The 25,786-nt window shown below is 40.4% G+C and overlaps 1 protein-coding gene across 5 annotated transcripts in view; it reads left to right on the forward strand.

The window, feature by feature from the left end:
* The window catches only part of NOL8 (nucleolar protein 8), a 38,697-nt gene that overhangs the window by 6,321 nt on the left and 6,590 nt on the right, over positions 1-25,786 (forward strand). For 3 of the 5 annotated variants that reach the window (XM_087822500.1, XM_016208964.2, XM_087822501.1), the window contains 10 exons: positions 6,812-6,880; positions 8,684-10,540; positions 11,883-11,996; positions 12,478-12,600; positions 12,875-12,965; positions 15,850-15,988; positions 16,653-16,730; positions 21,904-22,172; positions 23,572-23,698; positions 24,262-24,332. In XM_087822500.1, the coding sequence (XP_087678626.1) occupies positions 6,812-6,880; positions 8,684-10,540; positions 11,883-11,996; positions 12,478-12,600; positions 12,875-12,965; positions 15,850-15,988; positions 16,653-16,730; positions 21,904-22,172; positions 23,572-23,698; positions 24,262-24,332 (2,938 nt within the window). Of the gene's footprint in view, positions 1-6,811; positions 6,883-8,682; positions 10,541-11,882; positions 11,997-12,477; positions 12,601-12,874; positions 12,966-15,849; positions 15,989-16,652; positions 16,731-21,903; positions 22,173-23,571; positions 23,699-24,261; positions 24,333-25,786 lie in introns of all 5 variants that reach the window. The other 2 variants (XM_087822503.1, XM_087822502.1) reach the window with 2 other exon arrangements.

The following is a 25,786-nucleotide window of genomic DNA, read 5'->3' on the forward strand; positions in this document are numbered from 1 at the left end:
CTGAGGCAGGGCTGCTTTAGCTGAGAAGTTCGAGAAGCAGAGGCTTTGGAAACTGGTTCCGGGGTTAGCCAGGAAACACCTGCCACTGCCCATTGTTCCCCTGGTTGCAAGTCTTCTGAGGTCCCTTAGAGTTTAGAGATGCCTGCCTGTGGGGGAAGAAGAGAGGGAAGGGAGAGTTTGCCTTGATGATTTTTTGGTTCTATTTCTTTGGAAAGTGCCACTGGGATTTTGATGGGGATTGCATTAAATCTGTATACTGCTTTAGGTAATGGGGCTGCTACAGATATTCCATATCTTCACATTCCTTTGTATCTTCTTTAATTTCTTTCACCAATGTTTTATAGTTTGCCATTCCTTCACTTCCTTTGTTGTTGTTTTTTTGTTTTTTAATTTTAAGTATGTCTTTATTGATTTCAGAGAGAGGAAGGGAAAGGGAGAGAGATAGAAACATCAATGATGAGAGTCACTGATTAGCTGCCTCCTGCACTCCCCCACTGGGGATCGAGCCAGCAACCTGGGCACGTACCCTGACTGGGAATCGAACCGCGATCTCCTGGATCCTAGATCAATGCTTAACTGCTGAGCCATGCCGGCCCGGCCTTCCTTTGTTAAGTTTATTCCTAGGTATTCTATTTTTTGTAAATTCAAGTGGATTTTTTTTTTCTTTTAATGATATTTCATTGTTAGTATACAGGAACACAGTTGAGTTTTCTACATTGATTTAATATCCTGCAACTTTACTGTACTGTTATTTTTTATTGTTTCTAATAGTCTTTTGGTGGAGTTTTTAGAGTTATCTTTATACAGAATCATGGCTTTCTCTTTCCTATTGCTCTGGCGAGGACTTCCAGTACTATGTTGAGTAAGAGTGGTGAGAGTGGACATACTCGTATTGTTCCTGATCTTAAAAAAAAAGCTTTTAGTTTCGCCATTGAGCATGATGTTAGCTGAGGGATTTGGCCTTTATTTTACCGAGGTACTTCCTTCTCTACCCATTTTATTGAGTGTATTACTCATAAGTGGATGCTGTATCTTGTCAGGTGCTTTTTTCCGCTTCTGTTGTATGATCGTGGGACTTTTTGTCCTTCATTTTATTACTGTGTATCACATTGGTCATTTGTGTATTGTGAACCATCCTTGTGGCCCTGCAGTGAATCCCACTTGATTATGATGTATTATTTTTGTAATGTATTGTATTCAATTTGCTAGTATCTTGTTTAGGATTTTTGCATCTGCAGTCATCAGAAATACTGGGTTGTAGCTTTCTTTTTTGTGGTGTCCGTGCAGGTGTTGGTATCAGGTTTTTGCCTCATAAAATGTGTTAGGAAATATTAGCTCTTTTTCAGTTTTTTGGAAGAGTTTGAGAAGGATAGGCATCAAGTCTCTGAATGTTTGGTAGAATTCACTAGTGAAGACATCTGGTCCTGGACTTTTATTTTTGAGGGGGTTTTTGATGACTTTCAATTTCCTTTCTGTTGATCTATTTAGTTTTTCCAATCCTTCTTGATCAGTCTGGGAAGGTTATATATGTTTCTAAGAACTTGTGCATTTCTTGTATGTTATTGAATTTGGTGACGTATAGCCTATAATCCATTGTACTTTGTGTCCATTGTAACTTTTCCACTTTCATTTCTGATTTTGTTTGTCTTCTCTGTTTTTATTTTAGTGTGCCTAGCCAGAGTTTTGTCAATTTTATATATTTTTTTTAACAACCAGCTCTTTCTTGCATTAATTTTTTCTGTTGTTTTTTTTATTCTCTTATTTTATTTAATTTTGCTCTAATTTTTATTATTTCCTTTCTTTTGCTGACTTTGGACTTTGTTCTTCTTTTCTACTTCTTTACAGAGAAATGTTAGGTCGTTTATTTGAGATTTTTCTTGTATATTTAGGTGGGCGTAATGTTATAAAGTTGCCTTTTATTACTGCTTTTGCTCCATCCCCAAAATTTTGATATGTCATGTTGTCATTATCATTTGTTTCTGTATATCTTTTGCTCTCTTATTTATTTACTCTTTGACTCCATGGTGGTTTCGTAGCATGCTGTTTAATCTTCACATATTTGTGGTTTTCCCAGCATTCTTTTTCCAGTTGATTTCCAGTTTCAAAGCATTATTGTTGGTGAATATGCTTGGTATGATTTCAATTTTATTAAATTTGTTTAGGCTAGTTTTGTGCCCCTACATATAGACTATCCTTGAGAATGTTCCGTGTGCACTAGAGAAGAGTGTGTAGTCTGGTATTTAATGTGAGAGCTCTGTAAGTATCAGTCATGTCCATTTGATCTAATGTGTCATTTAAGGCTGTATTTCTTTATTGATTTTCTGTTTGGATGGTCTATGCATTGCTTTTAGTGGATATTTATGTTCTATGCTATACTTGTATTTTTGTCAGTTTCTCCTTCTATTTCTGTTCATTGCTTTATATATTTTGATACTCCTAGGTTGGGTGCTTATATGTTGGTAAGTGTTCTGTCTTCTTGACGTATTGCCTCCTTTATCATTATAAAATGCCCATCATTGTCTCTTATTGCCTGTTTTATCTTGAAATTTACTCTGTCTGTTTTGACTGTGGCTACACCAGCTTTCCTTGAATACCACTTGCCTGGAGTTATCTTCCTCCACCCCTTCACTGTGATTGTCTTTGTAGCTGAGGTGTGTCTCCTGAAGGCAGCAAATAGTTGAGTTTTGTTTTTTAATCTATCTAGCAACTCTGTGTCATTTTATTGGTGAGTTCAGTCCATTTACATTTAGGATGATTACTGATGTATGAGAATGTCCTATAGCCATTTTATTTTTTGTTTTTGACAGCTCTGTGTCTTCACTGTTTCTTTTCCCTTATGTTTCTGTCTGTTATTTTAGTTAGTTGGTGTTCTATGATTTTTTTCCTCTGTTTTCTTTTTCTTATGTTATGTATCTCTGTTCTAGATTTTTGTTTGGTTACCATTAGGTTTATGCAAAAAATGTTTCATTTGTACATTTTTTTCCTTGTGATTGCACCTTATCTTCATTCACCTTGCAAGTTCAGTCCTTTTCTTCTCCCCTTTTATGTTTTTGTTGTCACAAATTATCCCGTTTTATGCTCTGTGTTCATTTCCAATTGTAGTAGCTGTTTGTCTTGTTAATTTTATTATTTTAATCCTTACCTGAGGATATGTTTTTATTGACTTTAGAGAGAGAGGAAGGGAAAGGGAGAGAGAGAGAAAAACATACATGTGAGAAACATCAGTTGGTTGCTTCCCGTACACACCCTGACCCAGGGATCAAACCCACAACTTGGGTATGTGCCCTGACTGACTGGGAATCGAACCCTGTGATTTTTCAGTGCGCAGGAATGCTCCAACCAGCTGATCCACATTAGCCAGGGCTTGTCTTGTTTATTTTTAAATGCTTTTATCTCCTTTAACCTTTATGTTATATTTAAATGTTTAATACCTTATTCTGAACAAGAGTTACAATTTCCCCGCTTCTGTTAATCTTTTTGTATCCTTTTGTCTTTGTTTCAAGTTGAAGACTACCTTTCAGCATTTCTTGTAATGCAGGTCTTGTTGTGGGTAATTCCCTCAGCTTTTGTTTGTCCAGAAAAGCCTTATTTCTCTTTTATATGTAAAGGATAACTTTGCTGGATATATTATGTCGTGATGTCTCTCTTTACATATTTTGAATATTTGATTCATTCCATTCTCTCCCAGCTCATAGAGTTGCTGCTGAAAAATCTGATGGTAATTTAATAGGATTTATTTCATAGGTTACTGTCGTCTTTACCCTGGCAGCCTTGAGGATTTTTTCTTTTCATTAATTTTTGACAGCTTTTTTTTTTTTAATTTTTAAAATTGATTTTAGAGAGAGTAAGGGAGAGAGAAAGAGAGAGAAACATTGATGTGAGAGAGAAACATCAATTGGTCGTCTCCTGTAGGCACCCTGATCGGGTATCGAACTGGCAACCTGGGTATGTGCCCTGACTGGTAATCAAACCCACGACCTTTTGGTGTATGGGACAACATTCCAACCAACTGAGCCACACCAGCCAGGGCAATTTTTGACAGCTTTAATATAATGTGCCTTCCAGAAGGCCTTTTGGGGTTGAGATAATTAGGTGTTCTGTATGCTTCTTAGGTCAAGTGTCCAGTGCTTTCCATAGGTATGAAAAGTTGTCATCAATTTTTTGTTTGAATAAGCTCTCTGTTCCTTTCTCTCTCTCTGGTATACCCATTGTTCTTTTTTGTTTTGTTCTTTTTACATATCTTTATTTATTTCAGAGAGAGGGAGGGAGAGAGAGAGAGAGAGGTAGAAACATCAATGATGAGAGTTATTGATTGGCTGCCTCCTGCACACCCCCTGCTGGGGATCAAGCCCACAACCAGGGCATGTGCCCTGACCAGGAATCGAACCCCGATCGCTTGGATCCTAGGCCTACGCTCAACTGCTGAGACACGCCCAGCTGGGCCCCAGTGTTCTTATATTGCCCTCTAATGGAGTCAGATAGTTTTTGTGGAGTTCTTTAATGTTTTTACTCTGAATTCTCTCTTCTTCCCTGAGTCATTTCTGGATTTCTGTCTACAGTGTCACTGCTACTTTCCACCGTCCAGCCTGCTCTCTCTTCTGTGTTTGCTGTTCTTGCCTCATCTCTTCCTGAGCACTGAGGATTTCTGTTTGGTTCTTGTTTAAAGTTTCAGTTTATTTGGTAAAGTACTCCTTTGTTTTTTTAATTTGCTTCTATCTTATTGAGTTTTTCTAGAACTGTGATCTTGAATTCTCTGTCATTTTAATCATTGTCTTCCATATCTTTTAACTTTATTTTCTGGATATCTTTTGTTTTCTTTCTGAACTCCTTTGCTACCTTGGTTATTTATTGTGCTTGATGCATTATTTGGGCATTTGCTGGAATTTAATCTCTCTCCTTTTTTTGGGTGTTTGACTCTTTATTGTTTAGCACAGTGATTTTCAACCTTTTTCATCTCGTGGCACATATAAATTATTAAACTTCTGTGGCACACCAAAATATATATTTTTTTGCCAATCTGACCCAAAAAAAGGTATAATTTTGATTGATTTAACAAAAAATAATAATAGTAATTACCTACACTTTTTGCTCCAAAGTGACTTTTTAAAAAATCAGGTGCCTATACTTGCGTATAAGGATTTCTCATACCAAGAATTAACCAATCAGACAGAAGATGACCGATTATGCGACATGACCAATAAGTTACAACTCTATTATATGACCTATATGTTAATGGTTTAAGACAGGGCATTCACACCAGATGGCTGTTGTTGTGTTGGCTGTTACCATTTTTTTTATTTGACAGTCTATGGGAAAAGAGGTCAGTGCCCCTGACTAAATGGTCAGGTACTGCATGTTTTAAATTCTTAGAGCTCACCAGTTGAAAATCACTGGCTTAGCATATTGATAAACTGAAGTCTTTCTTTTGTTTACCAGTAGTTGGCACTGAAGCACAAATTTTTGTTTTTTCTTACCTGCACTTCTGGGGCTTCCTTGATTTCTATGGGTTAGTGTCTCCTCATTCATGGAAATTGCCCCTTATCCTCCAAGGAGGTGGGATCCTTTTTATGACCCAGTCTCTTCAGCCTCAGGGCACCACTCCCGTGGTGGTGCATGGCAGGCTGTGGGTCTCCTGTTCCGTTCCTCCCAGCATCACTCTCCCTGTATTCAGAAGCTGCGAGCCACACTGCTGTCTCAGGTGTCTCAGCTGCCTCCACCAGGCTCCACTGTGATGGGCGGGCGAGGAGAAGGGGCTTCACAAGTCTGAGGCTCTGTTCTTTCTAGTGAGTTAAGTCGTAATGTGTACCGGCCGTTTAGATTTTGAATGTTGCTTTCGCCTGTTCATGATCTGCCCAGGGAAGGTTTTGATGCTGGGTGGGCCACAGGAGTTGGGGGGAAGGGTTTCTGTGACTGCTGCTTTCCTTTTCTGGTGTTGCAATCCTTTGTACTGCTTCTCTGACCATGACCCTGGGCTCAGCCTCAGTTTGTACCACCTGTCCAGGCCCATTGCTGCCTCTGTCCCTCAATTCTGTCCAGTAGTAGTGTCGCCCTGACTCTTCATTGCTGTCATGTCCATTTGTCTGCAGTAAGCCCCAGATTGTATCTGCTGCTCCTACCTGTCCTCCTCCCGTCTTTCCTTTTCCCCTGCTCACTCTGATATGCCTACCTTTAGATGTCTCAATGCATGGATCCCTCAGAGGTATTTGTGTGTTGAACAGGGAATCCTGTTTTGAATTACGCCTGTCTGATTTCTTATAACTTCATGGGAGGTTCCTCTCTTGCTGCCATGCTCCTGGTGTCACTAACAACTGATGTTTCTTGTGCAGCATCCCACACAGTTTATATGGGATCATTGCATCAATTTTCCTTCTTTTGTGTTTCTTTTTTTACATACTTTTTTTGAGAACTCGTGTTTTATTATTAGAAATCTAAACCCAACAGTAATCATAGCCGACTGTGAGTTTAATTATTTAAAAAGTTATATTTGTGGCCCTGGCTAGGTGGCTCAGTTGGTTAGAGTATCATCCCATACCCCAAAAGGTTGCAGGTTCGAGTCCTGGTCAGGGGAATATACTTAGGTTGCGGGTTTGGTCTCCAGTTGGGGTGGGTGTAGGAGGCAATTGATCCATGTTTCCCTTTCCCTCTCTCTTTCTTTTTCTCTCTCTCTCTGCCTCCCTCCCTCCCTCCCCTTCCCCATCTCTAAAACCAATAAACATATCCTTGGGTGAGGATTTAAGAAAGCTATATTTGTGAAATGTAGTTAATCTTTTTCATTTGTGACATAGTAAATTCATTTTTCTTTATCTTTTAGAATTGGGTTGTGAGTAAATTTGGAAGAGTCTTACCTGTTCTTCATCTGAAAAATCAACATAAACGTAAAATATCCTTTGTAATTGGGTTTGCAGAGAAATTGTTATTTAGCACAGTTTTGGTAATTGCAAAAGTTTACTTCCTACCTTTAGAATTTCACTGCCTCTGTCAGGAAGTCTTTAGATGTTTATTTAACAGTTTTATGTTCCCAAGTTCTAGGCTAGGAAAGACCTTACTGCCACATGCAAGGAACAGTTAAGAGAATAATTAGAGAACGTAGTGGGATTTTGTATAAATAAGTGATACAAATGATGACTCAAACAAGCCTTTTCACTTACTAATTTATATGCCCTTCCTATCATTCGACATGGGTTCAAAGCCATTGCTGAAAGATCTAATGTAGGGCAAAGGAACATGGGGCCATTGCTAAAGAAGGCTTTGGAGGAAGTAGAGTGGGTTTCACATTACTAGAAAAGTGAAAGGAAGGAGTCCAGGAAAGAGGAAAATAGTAGATTGGAATATGTAGAAAGCATGAGAATGATGGGTGGAAAAATAGTGTGGGACCCAGAATGAGCAAATTCAGATGCCTGTTCCTTTGAGGAAATGAGGTCAGATTGTTAAGATTGAATTCCTAGTGTCATGAACTTCTGGGCAGAGGGTGCAACTTGTGTATCTTTTGCTCTTATAGTGTGAGTCAGTTAGGGAAGCAGAAGCAGTTCCAAGTGTTTCAGATAGAGGGGATGTAGTACATCCAGTGTGTTTGAAAGGTGCTGAAGGAGCTGGAAGCTGATAGGTTGCTCAGAGATTACTAACTGCAGCAAACTGCTACCACCTTGGGGTTAGAGAAGCAGAAAGGTGTGTCCTCATTGCTTATGGCCCCTGTGCTACTGGGGCCACTGGAGCCCTCCCTGCCAGTGGCACTAAGATCAGAGAAATAGTGACTCCTTTCTTCCTCTTTCCCTTCTGGCTTCCTACCAATGGCAGCCACTAACAGCAAAGAGGAGGGTATTGAAGAGAAGTGTGGAGCTGAGAGCCCATGGACACTTTTTGGAAGACCTCACATATTTGGCATGTATTCAGTAGTTGCTAAATAAACAAAGAAACTTTCCAGGAGTGATAACTTAAAGCAACTTATTATTGCCTGTTTATTTATTAGGAAATCAACAAATGCCATGTGTCACCATAGCACATTGACATTAACTAGAATCCTTCTTGATAATGTTGGCACCAAAACATGCCCTGGTAAAGAGTTACTAGCTTTCTAATAAAGACCTACAAAATGCCCTGCAGTGTGTGAAGAGATGTAAACTGGAGGTTATTGAGCTAGGAGAGTTAGAGCTAGGATAGGCCAGTACTGAGAAAGCAGGAATGCCGAAAGAAAGACCCAAGGACATGGTGTAGCTGTGCCCCTTTGGGTATCCCTCTATGTTCTGCTTTACAGCATCAGCTCAGTGGGTGGATTTCTCAGGTTTACAGAACAGTCTTTGGGCCTCTGTGTCTAGAATATAATCTGAATTAGTTTGCTTTAATGTCTCCATACAAGTAGATATTTTGCCAATTAATAGTGATGGTGCTTCATTATAAGTCTGAATAGAATGCTCAATACCAGAGAACCTGAGGTTGCCTAGTGAAGTCCTCATTTTGTTGGATAGGAAACTGAGGGTTAGATTAAACAGTATTGTGTGGTGAAGGCCTGGGGTGAGACAGGAGCAGGGCAGAGGAGTTAAGGGGAGGATGGGGGAACATCCTTAATACCCTAAACAATAAAAATAAATTTTTTAAAAAAGGTTAAACAGTACTCTTTTTGCTTCAGTAGATTGACAAGTTTTCCTAAAACCTAGTGCCTTTGTTTTGTTCCTTGACTTTTGGAAACATAAAATATGATCCATCAAAATACTGCCACAACTTAAAAAAAATAGGGGAGGATTTCACAAATGCTATTCCTATATCCAATCTCACTTGGGAATTGGAAGGAAGGAATGATCTTATGACTAAGAAACGGCGAGGAAAGCTTTCTGACCTTTTCAGCCCTCCCAAGAAGATGATAAAAGTGCAGAGGGACGAGAGTTGCCCTGTGTCTCTGGCTATAAGATCAAGACCTAGTAGGGTAATAATGGAAAACCCACACTTAACACAGCAACAGACTGCACAAGAAATACCTAATGATCCCATTACTCTTAAATCACCCCATGTACCTGATTCGGATAGTCAGAAACTTAAAAGTATGTTTTTTCACACTTCTGATTTGCAAAATACTGGGAACAAAAATAGCACGTCTGATGATATCAATTCTGAAGATGAATTAAGACTAATGATCACAAGAGAGGGAAACTTAGAGAGAACTACATGGTCCTCAGTAAGTGAACCTGAATATGATCCCTCTGAAGTTGTAAGGGATGACTTCAAATCAGATGGCCACAAACTTTATTCTTCAACAGGTTTAGGCATCAAAAATAATGTCTCTTGTCTTGATAGTGAAGGTAATGTGGGAAGTGATTGCAGCTGTGATTCAGGAGATAGAGAGGATACCGCGATGAATAAAAACACTGGTGAGGTCAAAAAGAAGACAGAACTTTCACAAATGGAGAAGTCCATATACAGGAAAACTTTTTTGAAAAATAAAAAAACCTCTGAGCATTCTGATCATTGTATTAAAGTACAAAAGAGAAAAAACAATGTGGAGCTAGCCATCAGTCATAGAGTTAAGCATCTTAGTTGTAAGTCCCTGTCCAGCTCCAGCAGCAGTGAAGATGCTGATCCTGTGTCAGAGTCAGCGAAGCCTGAGGAAGATGAGTCTAAGGCCATGATGAAAAACTGTCTCCACATGACTCTTACTTTAGCTGACTTGGGACATTTGGCTGGCAGTGACCTGAAGGTTCCAAAAGAAGGTACTGAGAGTGATGGCTGGGAAACCACCTCCAGGTGTGACAGAGCCTCCAAGAGCCACAGGACTTCTGGTGTCCTCCACAGAGGTCGACAGTGTATTTATCCTGAAGAGATTGTGGCTTCCCTTTTAGAAGGAGAACAAAACACCCCTGGAAAACAGAAACCAAAGGAAAACAACTTGAAGTTAAAAATCCAGGCATTCAAGGGAGTAGGCTGTCTCTATGGAAAGGAATCAGTGAAAAAATCCTTGAAAGAGAATGCTGCCTCTAGCAATATTAACAAAAATCAGAATTCCTTGAAACTTGAGGATCCCACTAGCATGTCCATGGAAAAGGGCTTCCCACATGGAAATGGCTCATCAAGCAAACTGACTCCTTTTCAGTGTGCAAAGAAAGCAGATGACCCAAACCATACTCAGCCTCAGAAGAAGCACTTTACTTTTGAGACCCAGAATCACAAAGTGGGGTCCCCTAGAAGTTCAGAAAAGGGAAATAGAAATCCCATTTCTAGTCTGTTGACAATAAAAGATAAGAAATCTGTAAGTCCTGGTGCAGAGGCCCCTGTGAGAGGTCCTGGTGAAGACTGTTGCCACAGGAGCACAAAGACAAGAGAGGACTCTGAAGAGAGGCCTGATCTACCCAGCCGCGTGGCACCAGAGGTCTCCTCCAGGAGGAACCCTCAAGGGAGCAAAACTGACTTCCCACTTTCTCTTAATAGTTCCTCAGATGGTAATGCTAAGGATAAGCATGCTGAAGATAATCAGAAGCGTTTGTCAGCCTTAGAGGCAAGGCAGAAAGCAAAAGACACACAAAAGAAGCTGGTTCACAATGCCCTGGCTAATTTGGTGCGTATATTTTCAGTCTGGTTTAACAAGAACTCTAAAGTTGCACCCTTTTCTTCCCATGAAGGCAGGGTGCCTCTTTGAGTCAGTATCTCAGCACCCACCAGTTTCATAGTTTTTGTCCTTGAGTTAGAAGCTTTTATCGCCATGTATATTTAAACTATTTATGAAAACCATTTTTAATTTGTTTTTATCTAGTTCTTTTCATAGTTTCCTTTCCTTTAGAAACTAGAACTGGTATAGTTAAGTAATGTCTCCTTATATATCCAAATTTACATATAAATCACCTCCCAAGTGATTTATATCTTGCCAAGTTTTACTATAATGAGCCTTTATACATTCCTTCAACAGTTGTTAAGTACCTATGAAGTTCTGGGCCATCATTGTAAGTACTAGATTTATGGAATGAGGTTGAGAATCACAGTCCCTGCCTCAGGTGGTTGTTGGCTTACAGTGTGATGTGCAGAAGGTAGCATTTGAGTTCCATGGGTTGAGAGAGAAGTATGCCCATGTGCCCTGGCAGCACCTGGGAGGCACCAAGTTGGTCAGAAGGAAGAGGGTAGGGGGTTTTTCAGCCTGAACTGAGCCTAATGAGAAGATTAGTATAAAGTGGTTGGGCAGAGGTAGAAGGGTGGGAAGGGAGAAAAGACATTTCATGAAGAGGGAGCAATTTATACAAAAGAAAATGTGTGTGACTGAAATGCATAAAGTATGAGGTGGCAAGAAATAAGACGAGAGAGAGAAGTAGGGGTTACAAAGAGGCTATGGAGGTTGGACTTTATTAAGGCTGTGGAAAGAGTGAAGAACTTTAAGCAAAGGAATGAAGATTAGTTGTATATATATTGGAACAGGAGTTGGCACACTACAGCTCACAGGCCATGCAGCACACAGCCTCTGTTGGTAGAGCCTCCAAGCTAAGAATGGTTTTTACATTTTTAAAGCATTTAAAAGAAAAAAAGGACTGAAAGCACAAAGCCTAAAATAGTTACTCTCTAGCCCTTTACAGAAAAAGTTTGCCAAATTCAGTCTGGGAAATATTGTTCAGGCTGTGATGAACAGCAGATTGAATGAGGCAGATCTGGAACCAGGGACAGGCTCTGGGAGGTGCTGGGCCAGAATCAAGGCAGCAACAGTGGGGATGGATGTAAAAGATACCAAGAAGGTCCAATTGATGGTACTTGGTGATCAGCTGGATATGCAGAGAAAGGGATGTCGTAAGTTTCCGTCTTGGGAAAATAACTTGATGAAGGCTTCACTAGATAAGAAAAAGGGTGGGAAATAGACTTGGCAGAACATGGAGATGAGGGGTTATCTTAAGATACAACGCCTTTGATGACCACTCTAGGATGGCCCTCCAGAGGACAAGCCAACGCACATCATCTTTGGTTCTGACAGTGAAAGTGAGACAGAAGAGATGTCCACTCGGGAGCAAAGTCGTCTGGTAGAGAAACCAGTAAAAGTAAGATTCAGGGTGTGTGTGGGCACTCCTCTATTTCTGCAGACCTATTTGCATACCAAGACCTGCACGCAACTGCCAGGCTCAACATAAACTCCTCCAGCAGCCAGTGAAAGCCAGCTCCCCAGGCCACCACACACAGACAACAGGGACCTTGGAGATTCTCTCCCACAGGAGCCTCACCTCCACATTATCTGCACAGCCGCATCAGTATAAGTGAGCTCCCGTAGAGCTGTTCTCACATGTATAGCACCTGTCCTTTCCCCCGGGTGGCCTCATTCTGGCTGCATTGGGAGCCTCTGCTTGGTCTGTAATGCTAAGTAGATATCACTGAGTCAGAGTTTCCATTCTAACCACCACCCACCCTTCCCTGGGAGATGCATCTGGTTTGTTGGTTCTCAAATGTGAGGGGAGATAATGTAATGAAGAAAACACTGGTGGCCTCTGTTGTTAATGCACGTTTCTGTCTCCATCTGTGTAACAGGAGCTCTCGGGTAGAGCATCTGGGAAGCTGTTTGACAGCAGCAGTGATGAGGAATCTGATCCTGAAGATGACAGTAATAGGTTCAGAATTAAACCTCAGTTTGAGGGTAGAGCTGGAAAGAAGGTTAGTCACGGCTGAAAGGATAAATCTTACGTGTCCTTCCTTACTCTTCAACATAGTCCTCATGTCTCGGCAAAGGCAAGAGGACTTCGCCCCCACCCCAGGGCCTTTTTTGGGAGTAAGTCCTCCGCAGTCGTTCTGACTGGCTCGTGGGTAGGGGAGCTTATGCAAACATTAATGGGAATTTCAGGGTGTGGGAGGGCACTTGGAGGGTCTTCTTTTGAAGTGATTTCTTGGGAATATGGCTATCGATTGTATGTCTGTTTTGTCTTTGTAGCTCATGGATTTGCAGTCTCACTTTGGCACTGATGACAGATTTCGCATGGACTCCCGGTTTCTAGAAAGCGACAGTGAGGAGGAACAGGAAGGTAAATGCCTCGTTGTCCAAACAGTCCTAATGTCAGAGTTGGGACACCCTAGGAAGTCATCTAGTCTAGTTCTTGCTTAACACATGGAGAAACGCTACATCCTAAGACATTGAATTACAAAGCTTATAATCCAATGCTTAGCTTACTCAGTACTTCTTGAGTTCATTTGTACATACTAATTTATTTAGAAAATTTAAATTACTTGAAGCTGCCAGAAAAGAGGAATAGAAAGCATCCACGAGAGGCACCATCTTCCTCTGCTCTGACTCTGGCATGAGGGAAAGATGAGGTCCCTGTCTAGCAGTAGAATTGGAGGTCCAGGTGAGGCCATGGGAGTTAAGTCACACTTGACTTTCTGAAAGAGAATATTCATCTTCCCTGTTGTGTGTGCCGGGTGCAGGTTTTTAAAAACTAACAGACTATTGAATGCCATTCTACTTGAATTCATCCTTAGTTGGGCATATCTAGCAGTAATGATGCTATCAGAAGCATCCAAATTCTACTTGTTTTTACTTCTTTTAGCATTTTTCATAGCAGTGGTCCTAAACTTTCTCTAGAAGACCTGCTCTCGTCCTTGAGTGAGCTCTGCTTCCTCTGCAGGCTCAGAGCTTCGTTCCTTACACCTCCTCTTTTCCTTTCCTCCTTGAGTTAATCTTAATACTGCATCTTAATCCCCCATTCATGCATCCCGCTACCCCCTTTCTCAGACTTCATCCTTCCCTTTCTTGTAGCTCCTTTCCTCTTTCTTCAGAGAAAGGTTTCATAGGTCCAAGAAGCCATTCCTTCAACCCTGCCAATTTTCAAGTTACCACTCCCATCTCTTTTTAGTTCGAAACCTGAAAAAAATAAATTACATGTGATGCAGAACCAGTTGACTATTTATTGAAAATGCAGCCTGATTTGAGCATCTCAGTTCTTTGAGGTGATTGTTATGTGTGCTGTGCATTTGCAGGAACCAGAGTTCAAAGATTAAACACTCCAGGTTCCATACCACTTACGTTTCAGAGCTTCTCACTCAGAATCCTGTGTTGAACATAGGAATGGACAGAACCTTGGAAATAGCCTGCATTTAAAAGCTGCATATAAAGGTTACTTTCTTAGCTTCTGCCACTTTGGTCTGTCTCCTTACAGCTCTTCTGTTATGTGTTCCCTCAAAAGCTGTGAATTATCAATTCACCAAATGTAATGGCATGTTCTCCAGCCTTGCCCTCTTCCGCCTGCCTGTAGCATTTGTCACTGTTGACAATCCCTTTTTCAAGTGTGCTCCCCTCTTTGCTTTCTGTTATATTGTAAATTCCTGGTTTTCTTCTTTCCTTGCTTTCTGATTTTCCCTTTGCCTCCAGATGTAGGCTTTTCCCAAGATTCTGTTGCTTTAGCCTTCTCATATGGGTAATTTCCAGATGTGGATCATCTTTGATCCGGACTGTTGTGCTGAGTCCCATTCATTCTTTTCTTGGTGCCTGATGGATATTTCTCCCAGGTATTCCTGGGCTGTGTTAAAATTCAAGTCCCAACTTCAGTCTTTCTCTCAGCTCCTACAGACCCTTCTGTTTCTGTTGATGGCACTTCCATTCTTAAGGCACTCAGACACAGAACCTCTGTCCTTATTTCTCTGTTTTATTTCTTCCCTACTTTTGAGGTTTAATTTTTTGGGAATTGCAAAGACTGTCTTGCAAGGAAGCAGCACGATGAGCCTTCAGACCCTGGAGCCCTTCTGTGTTCTGCTGTTTAGCAGTCATTATTCGGTCAAAATGGAAATTGCCATTTTTGAAATCAAAAGTTGTGGAATATTAGTAATTTCATATGGTTCAATCTAATGCAGCATAAAACTTTTTTGTACTTTTTAAAATATATGTGTTCACTTTGTTTCCTGTACCTGCCATGCTCTCCTACCATCACTTTGTCTTTCCTTCTTACACTTCACCTGGTTTATAAAGCATTTCTTGGTTCATTTGAACCCTTAGAAACTTTTGAGACATCTCTGTAGAGAACTTTTTCAAATCAGTTTTTTGTTTTAGTTTCTGTTTCTTGGTTTATTATCCTGTGAAAAGTTGAAAGAGTCTTTAAGCTTAGACTTCTGTTGTGTTTCTACTTGTTATCCAAAGTAGCTGTTTAACTTTCTTCCCTAACATCTGTCTTTTTCTTGTAGTTGAGGATCACACCTTAGATCATTCCATGATGTCCTGTGCGTACAGGCCTGTGGCTCTCTTCCTGCAGTATTGCTTCCTGCGTCAAAGGCTGAAGCAGCCGTCTACTCACATATATTAGTCCATAAAATTGCCATCTTTCACTTCTAGATTTATATGTGATTTAGATTACGTTTTTAGAATGTTTTTTGGTTTTGTTTTTGGTTTTGTTTTGTTTTTAAATATATCTTTATTGATGTCAGAGAGAAGAAAGGAGAGGGAGAGATAGAAACATCAATGATGAGAGAGTCATTGATTGAGCCCACAACCTGGGCATGTGCCCTGACCGGGAATCGAACCCTGATCGCCTGGATCCTAGGTCAACGCTCAATCGCTGAGCCATGCCCGGCCGGGCACGTTTTTAGAATGTTAATAAACTCAGTCTGGAATAATTTTAGCTTTGTAATTAGTACCTTTCTCTATACATTTGTCAGTCTTTACCTTAAAAACTGTTAACACGTGCCAACGAACACCATTAGATCCAGATTCAGTTTTTATAAATACAAATAAAAGTGAGACTTTGTTTGCTGGCCGTGCAACTTCTGGATACACTTTGGTGTTGAGGCCCCTGGGGATGGGAGGTTAGCAAAACGAGGTTTCATGTTTCTTCTTCCTGCCCTGATGTGTTTAGGTGAGTGATAAGTATTCGGTGACTGAGACCCCAGTTAGGAGATTCTAATTATCCTTTTTCCCCAAAGAGGCAAGTGGAAAGAAAACCACTGAAAAAGAAGAGCTTGCTGCAGAAAAGTTGAAAGCCCTGGATATTGTTCAGAGTATTTTACATACCAACTTAAGCAATTCTACAAGCAAAGGATCAGTAGCTGCTAAGAAATTTAAGTATGGTCTATGTCCTATCCCATTCCACCTTTTTCTTTGCCATAAATGCCTTCTTGAACTCAGTTGAAAACTAGGCCATTTTAAACTTGCTGAGGCGGGCAATGGTGTATGTATCAGCCCCTTAAAAATATACCTACCTTTGCCCCAATGATTCAATTTCAAGGAACTAATCTAAAATTATGTCTATATTTATGCTGTTAGATATCATAGCATTGCTTCCATTTGTGAAACAATTGGACAGCGGTTTAATTGTTAATAAATATAACTCTCTATTATGGAAAATTTTAAATACGTAATTTAGAGAAATGAGTGTAATGAAACCCCTGTACACCAGCTTTGTGTTAACCAACATGTGACCAGTTTCTTTTCTGTACCTTTACTCACTTCCCCTGCTTTCCCCACTGAAATATTTTATGCAGATCCCAATAGTGTATCAGTTTATCTCTATATATTTTAGTATGTTTTTAATATTAACAAAAATATCCAGGAAACCTCAAAACTAGATAATTTAAAATATTTTTAATGAGACTTTTCTTTGCTATTGTGTAGCTTTTCTTACTCAAAAATTGGAATGACTCTAGTGCTGAATTATAATTTGCTATTAACTTTTTGCATTACTGTTCCGATTTATCTCTTCCAATGTATTATTCCTCTTTTTACATAGGGACATCATACACTATGATCCAACAAGGCATGAACATGCTACTTACGAAAAAAAGAGAGATGATAAACCAGAAGAAAGGTAAGTCAAGCTCCTTCTTTTAGTAGTAGGATCATATGAATTAGTCTCACTTCAGACAGTGAGAAAAGTAGATTGCAACCAATATCCCAGATATCCATTGGTCTCCATTGTGTTCAGTGTGAGAAGAGGGGGGAGAAGAGCAGAGCCTTGGATTGGTGTAGGGAGCCTCACCTCCAGCTGGAGCCCATGCTGGTAAAGGATAGTGCATTCTGCTGCTCTAGTATGGTACCTCCTACTGACATTTGCTTCTGGTAGCGGCTATAACAGGTTACCACAAACTTGGGAGCTTAAACCACAAAAATTAGTTTCTCATCGTTCTGAAGGCTAGGAGTCTAAAGTCAAGGTCATTGGAAGGGCTGCTTTCCTTCTGGAGATTCAGGTAAAAATGCCTTTCACATCTCTCTCAGCTTCAGGTGACTGCCAGCAGTCCATGGTATTCCTTGGCTTGTGGCTACAGGACTTCACCCTTTGCTTCCATCTTTGTGTGGCTTCCTCCTCTTTTCTGCATGTATGTCATCTTTATCTCTTATTATAAGGATGGTTCTGATTGCATGTAAAGCCTACCTAGATAATCCTGGGTAATCTCTTTGTTACAAGGCCCTTAACTACTCTACAAAGACGCTTTTTCCAACTAAGGTAATATTCACAGGTTCTAGGAATTAGGGCTTGGACATACCTTTTGGGGGCAACCATTCAATCCACTCCTCTAGTAGGAGCTTCTGTTTCCTATAAATATGCTGTCAGTTTGGTAAATATGGCAAATATATTAAACAGTAACTTTACCTGGCTTAATTCCTTCACTTTTCTACTGTTACAATCACTAAAGGCATGCGTTATCCTGAATTAGACCCTGGAACAAAAAAGACATTTGTAGGGAAACTAGTGAAATGAAAATAAAGTTTGAATTTCGTTAATAATAATACAACGATCTTAATCTTTTAGTTTTGGTAATTGTATAGTTATATAAGATGCTACCATGAGAGGAAACTAGGTGAGTGTTATTTTTAAAGGTTTCTTTTAAAAGAATCACATAGCTCAAAGTAGAACCAACATAAATATTCCCTACAATATAAAAATTTTGTATGTTATTTAAAGTAATCCACATTGGTACATAAGTGGGGGATATTTTGTATAATACATTTTTATTTACATCTAGGGTGTATTTGTTATCGGTGCATAACAAACTGTGCAAAACTTAGCGCCTTACAACCAGAAACATTTATTATCTCAAAGTTTCTGTGAGTCCAGAATTTAGGAGCAGCTTCGTTAGGTGGTTCTGGCCAGGGTTTCTCAAGAGGTTGCAGTCACGCCCTGGCCAGTGTGGCTCAGTTGGTTTAGCATCGTCCTCTGCACCAAAAGGTTGCCAGTCAGTTGCCCCTTCGACTCCTGGTGGGGTACATGCCCGGGTTGCGGACCTGATCCCTGGTCAGGGTGCCTGCAGGAGGCAGCTGATTGATGTTTCTCTCTCACATTGATGTTTCTCTCTCTCTTACTCCCTTCCTCTCTCTCTAGAAATCAGTAAAATAATATTTTTAAAAAGAAGTTGCAGTCAAAATATTGCCTGATTCTTTGGTCTTTGAAGGTCTGACTGAGCCTGTATGGTCTGCTTCCAAGAAGGCTCATTCACATGGCTGTTGGCCAATTCCTTACATTGTTGGCTTCTCTGTTAGACAGCTTAAGTGCCCTCGTAACATGACAGCTGGCTTCCCCCAGAGTAAGTAAACGAAAACAGAGCCAAGGAAGAAGCCATAGTGTATTTTATGACCTAGTTTTAGAAGTCACACACTGACACATCAGCTTATTTAATTTTCTTGAACCAAGTCACTAAGTCAATTTGTGAACATATTTAAAACCATGACAGTCCACCCTCTGGCAAAAAATTGTTTATATTCCTACCACATGCAGAATTTTTTCACCCCCTCTCTAGATTTCCCAGCAGTCTCAGCTTTTTATATTATTAGTTCAAAATCCAGGGTGTTGTCACCCAAATCAGGTCTGAATGCAGGTGATGCTTATCTGTTGTTCTTTGAGTACAGTCTTTTTGATTAGAAGGCCTGTGAACATGTGGTAGGACAAGCATAGACTAACCAGTCTAATGTAAGCATTACTACTCAACAGAGAAAACAGGAGGCAGGAAGGGTCCCTGGTCCATAGGAGCCCTGAAATCTAGACAGCCCAGTGTTGTGAGATCTTTTATTAGAATAATTCTCCATAGCTCTTGACTCTGCCTTTCAGGTCATTCTTCTTTAAAAATACATGTAGCCCAGCTGGGTGTGACTCAGCGGTTGAGCATCCACCTAGGATCCAGATCAAGGTTCGATTCCTAGTCAGAGCACATGCCCAGGTTGTGGGCTCTGATCCCCAGTTGGGGATGTGCAAGTGGCAGCCGATCAATGACTACTCTCTCATCATTGATGTTTCAACTCTCTCTCCCTTCCTCTCTCTGAAATCAATAATGATATATTTAAAAATAAACAAATAAATAAATAAACAAACATGTATATATTCACTTTAGAGAGAGAGAGAGACATCAATTTGTTGTTCCACTTATTTCTGGTTGATTATTGGTTGATTCTTGTATGTTCCCTGACTGGAGATTGAGCCTGCACCCTTGGCATACTGCGATGACACTCACCACTGAACTACCAGGCCAGGGCTGAGCCATCCTTTTTTCATGAATGGTGGCATGTGTTTGCAGCTGAGTAATCATCTCAGCCTGCATTGTGTGTGTAGAAACATGGGAGTCTGAGAGCCTCTCTTTGTGGACTGTCTTTGTACATACCAGTTCAAGCTAGGGGCGTTTTTGTTAATATAATTTTCTTAAAATACTTGTGAGTCTCCTGTGAATATTCTTGGGGTTCATTCCATTAGACAAAAGCCACACCAGAAGTCACTTTGAGATCTGTTGAAAGACATCAACTTCAAACTCCTTATAAGCCTTATTGTTTGAACAATTGAAGTTTCTGAGCTATGTGTAGTGTTTTAACAAAGTAATTTGTTTTATGTGTAGGATGGAGTATACAGACTTTTCTGCTAAGGTTCATGGTCTGCTGCAGTGACTCCACTCTGCCTTTGTAGCAAATGAAGGACAGTTTCAATAAAACTATGAGTAGGACATAGTCTGTGTTGCATATAATCTGTGAATACCACGAAATCATCTTTTACTATTTTTTCCAGCCATTTTAAACTATAAAAAATATTCTTAACTTGTGGTGCATACATAAATAGGCAGCAACCTGGATTTGGCCTGTGTACCATAGTTTGCCAACACCTGCTTTAGACCATGTTTTCCTGAGAGACTTAGATTTGACCTTTGCTTTGAAGCCATTTATTAAATTTTGTGTCATTTGTCTTCTGGAAATTATGAGTCTTCAAAACCATGAGATCCTGGCTCCTTATAAATTTTTTTCCCTCTGGTTTTACTGTCTCTGCTCACATTTTATGGTAAGCAACAAACAGAAACCAGCAAATGCCTTTATCACCTTCCTGGACATCTCCTTAGCTAGATCACCTATTCATTGGGTTACATTTTCTACTTCCCACATTAATAAAGGTAACAATGTTGCTAAGTTTTTTGTCACTACATAGCACTGGTCCCCTTTCCTCCGGTTTCTAATAGCATTCACCTCACTTTTCTGCACATCCTTGTTACAGCCTCTTCTGTGGCCATGTAGTTTCTACTGACAGTCTTTTTAAGGCTTTTGCTAACACCCTCACTGACCTACCATTTTCTGCCCTTTGCTTGGGCTCTGAAGTCACTCCTACATTTTAGGTGTATGTTAGAGCAGCACCCCACTTCTAGGTCCCCAAATCTGTATGTTATATATTTCTGTATAAAAAATTGCCCCAAAATTCAACAGCTTGAAATCTCAAACATTTATTAGGTTCCAATTTTTCTGGGTCAGGAATTTGGGAGTGCTTCACTAGGTAGTTCTTGCTCAGGGATTCTGAAGAGCTTGCAGTCAAGATGTCAGCTAGGGCTATAGTATCTGAAGGTTTGAGATCTGCTCACAGGATGGGTCAGGCACATGGCCATTTGCAGGAAGCCTCAGTTCCTTGCCTTGTTGGCCTCTCTACCTGACTATCTGAGTTCCCTCACAACATGGCAGCTGCTTCCCCCAAATCCAGTGATCCAGAAAAGGGAAAAGAGCAGGGAGAAAATCAAAGTGCGTTCTATGACCCTAGTGTCAGTAGTCCCACCATCATGTCTGCCTTATTCTGTTAGGTAAAGAGGTCGAGTCCAGCCACACTCAAGGAATGGGAAGTGCATCCCATCCTTTAGAGAAAGAACTATCAAAGGATCTCGGGAACACTTTAAAGCCACTGCATCATACCTCAATGGTAATCACTTGGAACTGTTAAAGGATGCCATTTTCTATGAGTTTGCTTTCATAGGAGGCATAACTGCCTTAAATCGTAGCTAGGTTGGAAGTATTAAAAATTCCTCACTGTGAGATAGTCTCCACCAATAATAGGATCATTTAGGACGTCTTGTTCACTTACTATTTTAGTAATACAGTTAGAACTTTGGCCTGATATTACTCCTGATATATGAAATTACTCTTGATAAATGAAATTAACCTCTTATTAGCCAAAAACTTGATAATGGAAACTGCCATGTAACTTTTTATCTAAGATCGAAGAGAAAAGCGTATTCCTAAATATAAAGGAGGTTTATGGTAATATACAAATTTCATCCCAAAACAAACTAGACTTAGCATATTTATAATTAATTTCTAAAACAGAATTATGACTAAATTCTTTTATGCCAGTTTTGTAGAATTAACAGAATTTTAGTAGTGGGAAAAGTCTTAGAAGTCACCTGGTTTAGCATGTTCATTTTGCAGATGAGGAAACTGAGGCGCATTGTGGTTAAGTGAATTTTCTTACTCAAAGCTAATATCTTAGGTGTGATTCCTGAATTGTAGTTCAGAGGATGAGAGAGAGAGTGTGAATCATTTCTAATATTTGGAGCTGTTAGTGATAGTTTCGTGTATAAAAAAGCTTATTGGTCAAGATTCTGCTTTTATGAGTAGAGTTATATATATGTGGTTCCTACTGGTTTTTGAAAGGATGGAATTAAAGTTGTGCATGTTATTTTACTTTCTTGATTTCTGGAAATTGTCCAAAAATTGACTGTTCCTTTGTGGTGCACACATCTGTGTCAATGCAGTAAAGCAAAGAGAAAGAAGAAAAGAGAGGAAGCTGAGCAGCTACCTGTGGTGTCTAAAGAAATGTATTATAACATTGCTGTGGATTTAAAAGAAATATTCCAAACTGCAAACGACACCAATGAAAAGAAGGACGTGCCCTACAGCATGAACTGTGATGAAGGGAGAGCCCAGGAAGCCCATGACCCTGTGGCTCCGAGGACGGGGGCCCCGCAGCCTGGCGGGTTCATCTTTTCCTTTTTTGATTCACACACTGAAGATGGAAAGGAAGGTAACGTGTGTGGTTTTGTTTTGTTTGTTTGTTTTTACTATTTCATTCTAGGCAGTTTAAACTTCACTGAGTCTACGCTAAGTGTGATGATTTAACAGTAGCTGAAGAAAGGATTCTTTCTTGCACCTAGATAACCAATATGAGGTTTAATGTCACAGCACCATAAATGCAGTGTTCCTGGAGCTTTGTTGAACACAGCAGAATATGGTTTCTGCTTTAGGGGGCTCACATCTAGCATGTGACGGAAGCTAGGGAACAATGTGCAGCATACCCTCTGCTGAAGTATAGGAAGTCATCATTTACGTAGTTCCGTACCTTAATGCATTTGGAGAAGCCATGACTTCGGAAAGCTAGTACTGTATGGCATGGAAAGGCAGAGATAGGTAACCTTGGCTTTATGCAAATAGGCTCTTTCGTCCGAATGCCAGTTTCAAACTTTATCCTTGAAGATTTGCCAGAACCTAGGGAAAAATACCGATACTAGTATTTGCATTCCATTTCGGGAGGTTTACCTCTGAAGGCCAACATGATACAAAAGTTTAAAAACACCTGTTTCTTAGGGGCTGCTTTTGACCTAGTGTTCACAATGGAAGGGCAGCTTTTCTGGAACTTCACTGTGAAAAGTAAGATACAGGAGAATACATGCACACCTAACTACAGTGGATTCTACTTTAAGATCAGCAGTTAAAATAGCATCCATGTGTTTAGCTGTTAAGTATTAAATGCCAGCTCTCTGTTACTCCAACAGGACATATAATAATCAAGTCGGTTTTCAAATGTTCTAAATAAGACACAAAATCCCTGCGTATCTCATTCTAATTTTGAGAGCCAAGTGTGAGAAATTGGTTTTGAAATGAGTACTAAGACACCTCAGCAACCTGGGAGATGTGCTTTAAGTACCTGGGAAGTTTTGGTGTCATGAGGCGACTGTCCACATCTTATAACAGGAACTTTTATGGCAGTTCTAGAAAGAGGTTTTGGAAATTGAAAGTGTAAACATGTATATTTTCTCATTTATGAATAAGCAGGAAGGAAAACTGGTTTCACTGCATTGGGTTCTATTTAAGGCTTCTCATGCTAGCACAGGTGCCACAATTATTTTGTTTTTAAAAACTATGTTGCCTATTTATAAATTTTGTTTTTATATCTTTTTATAATGTTACTGTATTCCCCTTATCAATTAACTCTAGCAATGCCAAAAAAAGAAAATGTGATAGTAGCTTCTCTCAGTATTTAAAAATCTTAAAAAATACTACCTATTTTAAATTAATGATTAAGATATTATAAATGTCTTAATTTACACTATGCTAACATGGTGAAAGTAATCAAATGAGTATGTTCAGAAATGCTTGATTATTCATTAACAGTCCTGTCATCTTTTATTGTCATGACAATATAGAGACCTATAGAGTTGAGACAGTGAAACGTGGTAAGGCTGCCTGGCAGGGAACCCCTCGTTTCCAAGATAGCAGTTCAGAAGAGGAAGATGTTAATGAAGAAACAGATGACAGAAAGCCCAGCCCTGGGTAAGCAAATTGTTTCTGTACAGGCATAATTCGTAGTTCGTAAAACCTGAGTTAGACATGCTTTAGAAATAATTCTGGAAGAATCTACGCTTATCTTTTCAAGACAACCTAATTTTCTTCTCTCAGCTTATTTAGAGAGCTCAGTAGCCTTTTTGGAATGGGGAGCATATTTCCTTTTCTTGAGATTTGGATAGCACTGCCTGTGAGGGATATGATGTGCACAGGGAAGGGAGCCTGACCTGAAGTCCCTGGTCTGGAAAGAGGATGCTGCAACTGGCTGGCTGCCACCCCGTGGGAAACATTGGAAAACAGGATGGCAGTGGTAGGGTGAAAGTATCAGCATCCAGCATGGAGAAGGTAGACAGGTCTTCATTACCAAAGCCTCCGAGAGAGGAGGAGAATGTTGAATAGAAAGAGCATGGGGGGCACTTTAACTCAGCACAATAAGCAAAACACAAAGCAGACATATTTAAGGAATAGTCCGCTTATGTTTTCAATGTAAATATTTCTTCTTAAATATAGAATTTAACCAACCAATATCCATCTTTACTCCCCCCTCCCAGAGAAGTATCATTACCTGAGAAAGAGACCACCAGATTTTTCTTTTTCTCTAAGAATGATGAAAGACTTCTTGGTAAGTCCATTTTTTTATTAAATGGCATAAAACTGGTAATAGTACAGCTCTTGCCACTGCACATTCTGATACAATAACATGCATCCAAGTAAGAACTGTTTTTGAAAAATCCTGACCCTTTGCAGTGTCGTGTGGGTTAGCCTCTCTATTAAAATGATGCATATTGACTTTAGAGCCCGGAGGACCAAGGGCTCCCATTCACCACCTCCCTCACCCATTTATTATCATCAACAAGAGCTTGTTTTGTTTCATGAACTTGCATAGATGCTAGACAAAACACTCCTACATTTTTAGTACCCTAAAAGTTCATGTGAAAACCCTGAGGCTGTTGATGACTCCTCATTTCTTAGAGCCTAGCACAAACATAAACCATAATAGTATATGTTATATAAACAATAAAATCCCTAGCAATTCAAAATATTTTTGAAAAATAGAATAAATCCTTCCAGCTGCAGTGGGGAAGTCTGTGCCCAGGGATTCCGGGCACCTCTGGGACTGTAGTCACTGCCCTGCTGGGAGCCCTGGATTACACCTATTCATTCTGGTAAAGATGGCAGCATAGGTAAATGTAGTACTCACATCCTCTTACAACCACATAAAAAAAAAAAAATATGACTGAACTCCAGAACAGCCATCATTCATAATCACCTGAAATTTAGCTGAATGGAAGTCCTACAGCTAAGGATATAAAGAAGCCACATTGGGACTGGTGGGAGGGGTGGACATGTGGAATGGGCTGGTCCCACACCCACTTGTGGTGGATAAAAGTCGAGAGGACTATCTAAGCTGCAGAGGTCCCCATGATGAACAAGAGGTCAGAGCCCCACAGAAGTCACCTCAGCCCAGGGTTCCAGTGCCAAGAAGAGAAGTCCCTGTAACTTTGGGATCTAAAAACCAGTGGCGATTGAGGCTAAGGTAGAGGGAGGCTGCTGGAGTCCCAGGTAGTGCCCACTCACACAGACTTATTCAGACTCACTCCCTCTGAGTTCTTCATTTGGGGCAGCAGCTTGAAAGGCACCACCAGGACACACAGGGAGGAACTGATCTGTCTGGCATCAGGGCAAGAGCTGGAGAGGCAGCTTTCTCCCAGACAGAAGTGCTGGCAGAGACCATTGTTTCTTTGATGAGCCCTCCCCTTCACAGAGCCTGCAGGCAGTCTCTATCAACCTGGCTTACACTGTTCACTCAGCCCTGGTGATTCCCTGAGGACCCACTCCACCCAACTTTTGGACCCACCCAAGCTATTTCCAGTGGCTTTTTAGTACCAATGGGGTGTCTTGGCTCATGCTTCTGACTTTCCTAAACTCTCAAATAAGCAGCATTTGGCCCAGCATGCCATGGACCTCTTACTTAGTGGCTCCAGGCCTGGGACTAGCAGCCCCCGGGGTTGGTTCACAGCTTGGCCTCTCCTGGGCACCTCCAAGCCCAGCACAAGTAGCAGCCATTTGCAGATC

Source organism: Miniopterus natalensis, chromosome 12 (assembly GCF_054644295.1).
Source record: "Miniopterus natalensis isolate mMinNat1 chromosome 12, mMinNat1.hap1, whole genome shotgun sequence".
NCBI classification, from domain to species: Eukaryota; Metazoa; Chordata; class Mammalia; order Chiroptera; family Miniopteridae; genus Miniopterus; species Miniopterus natalensis.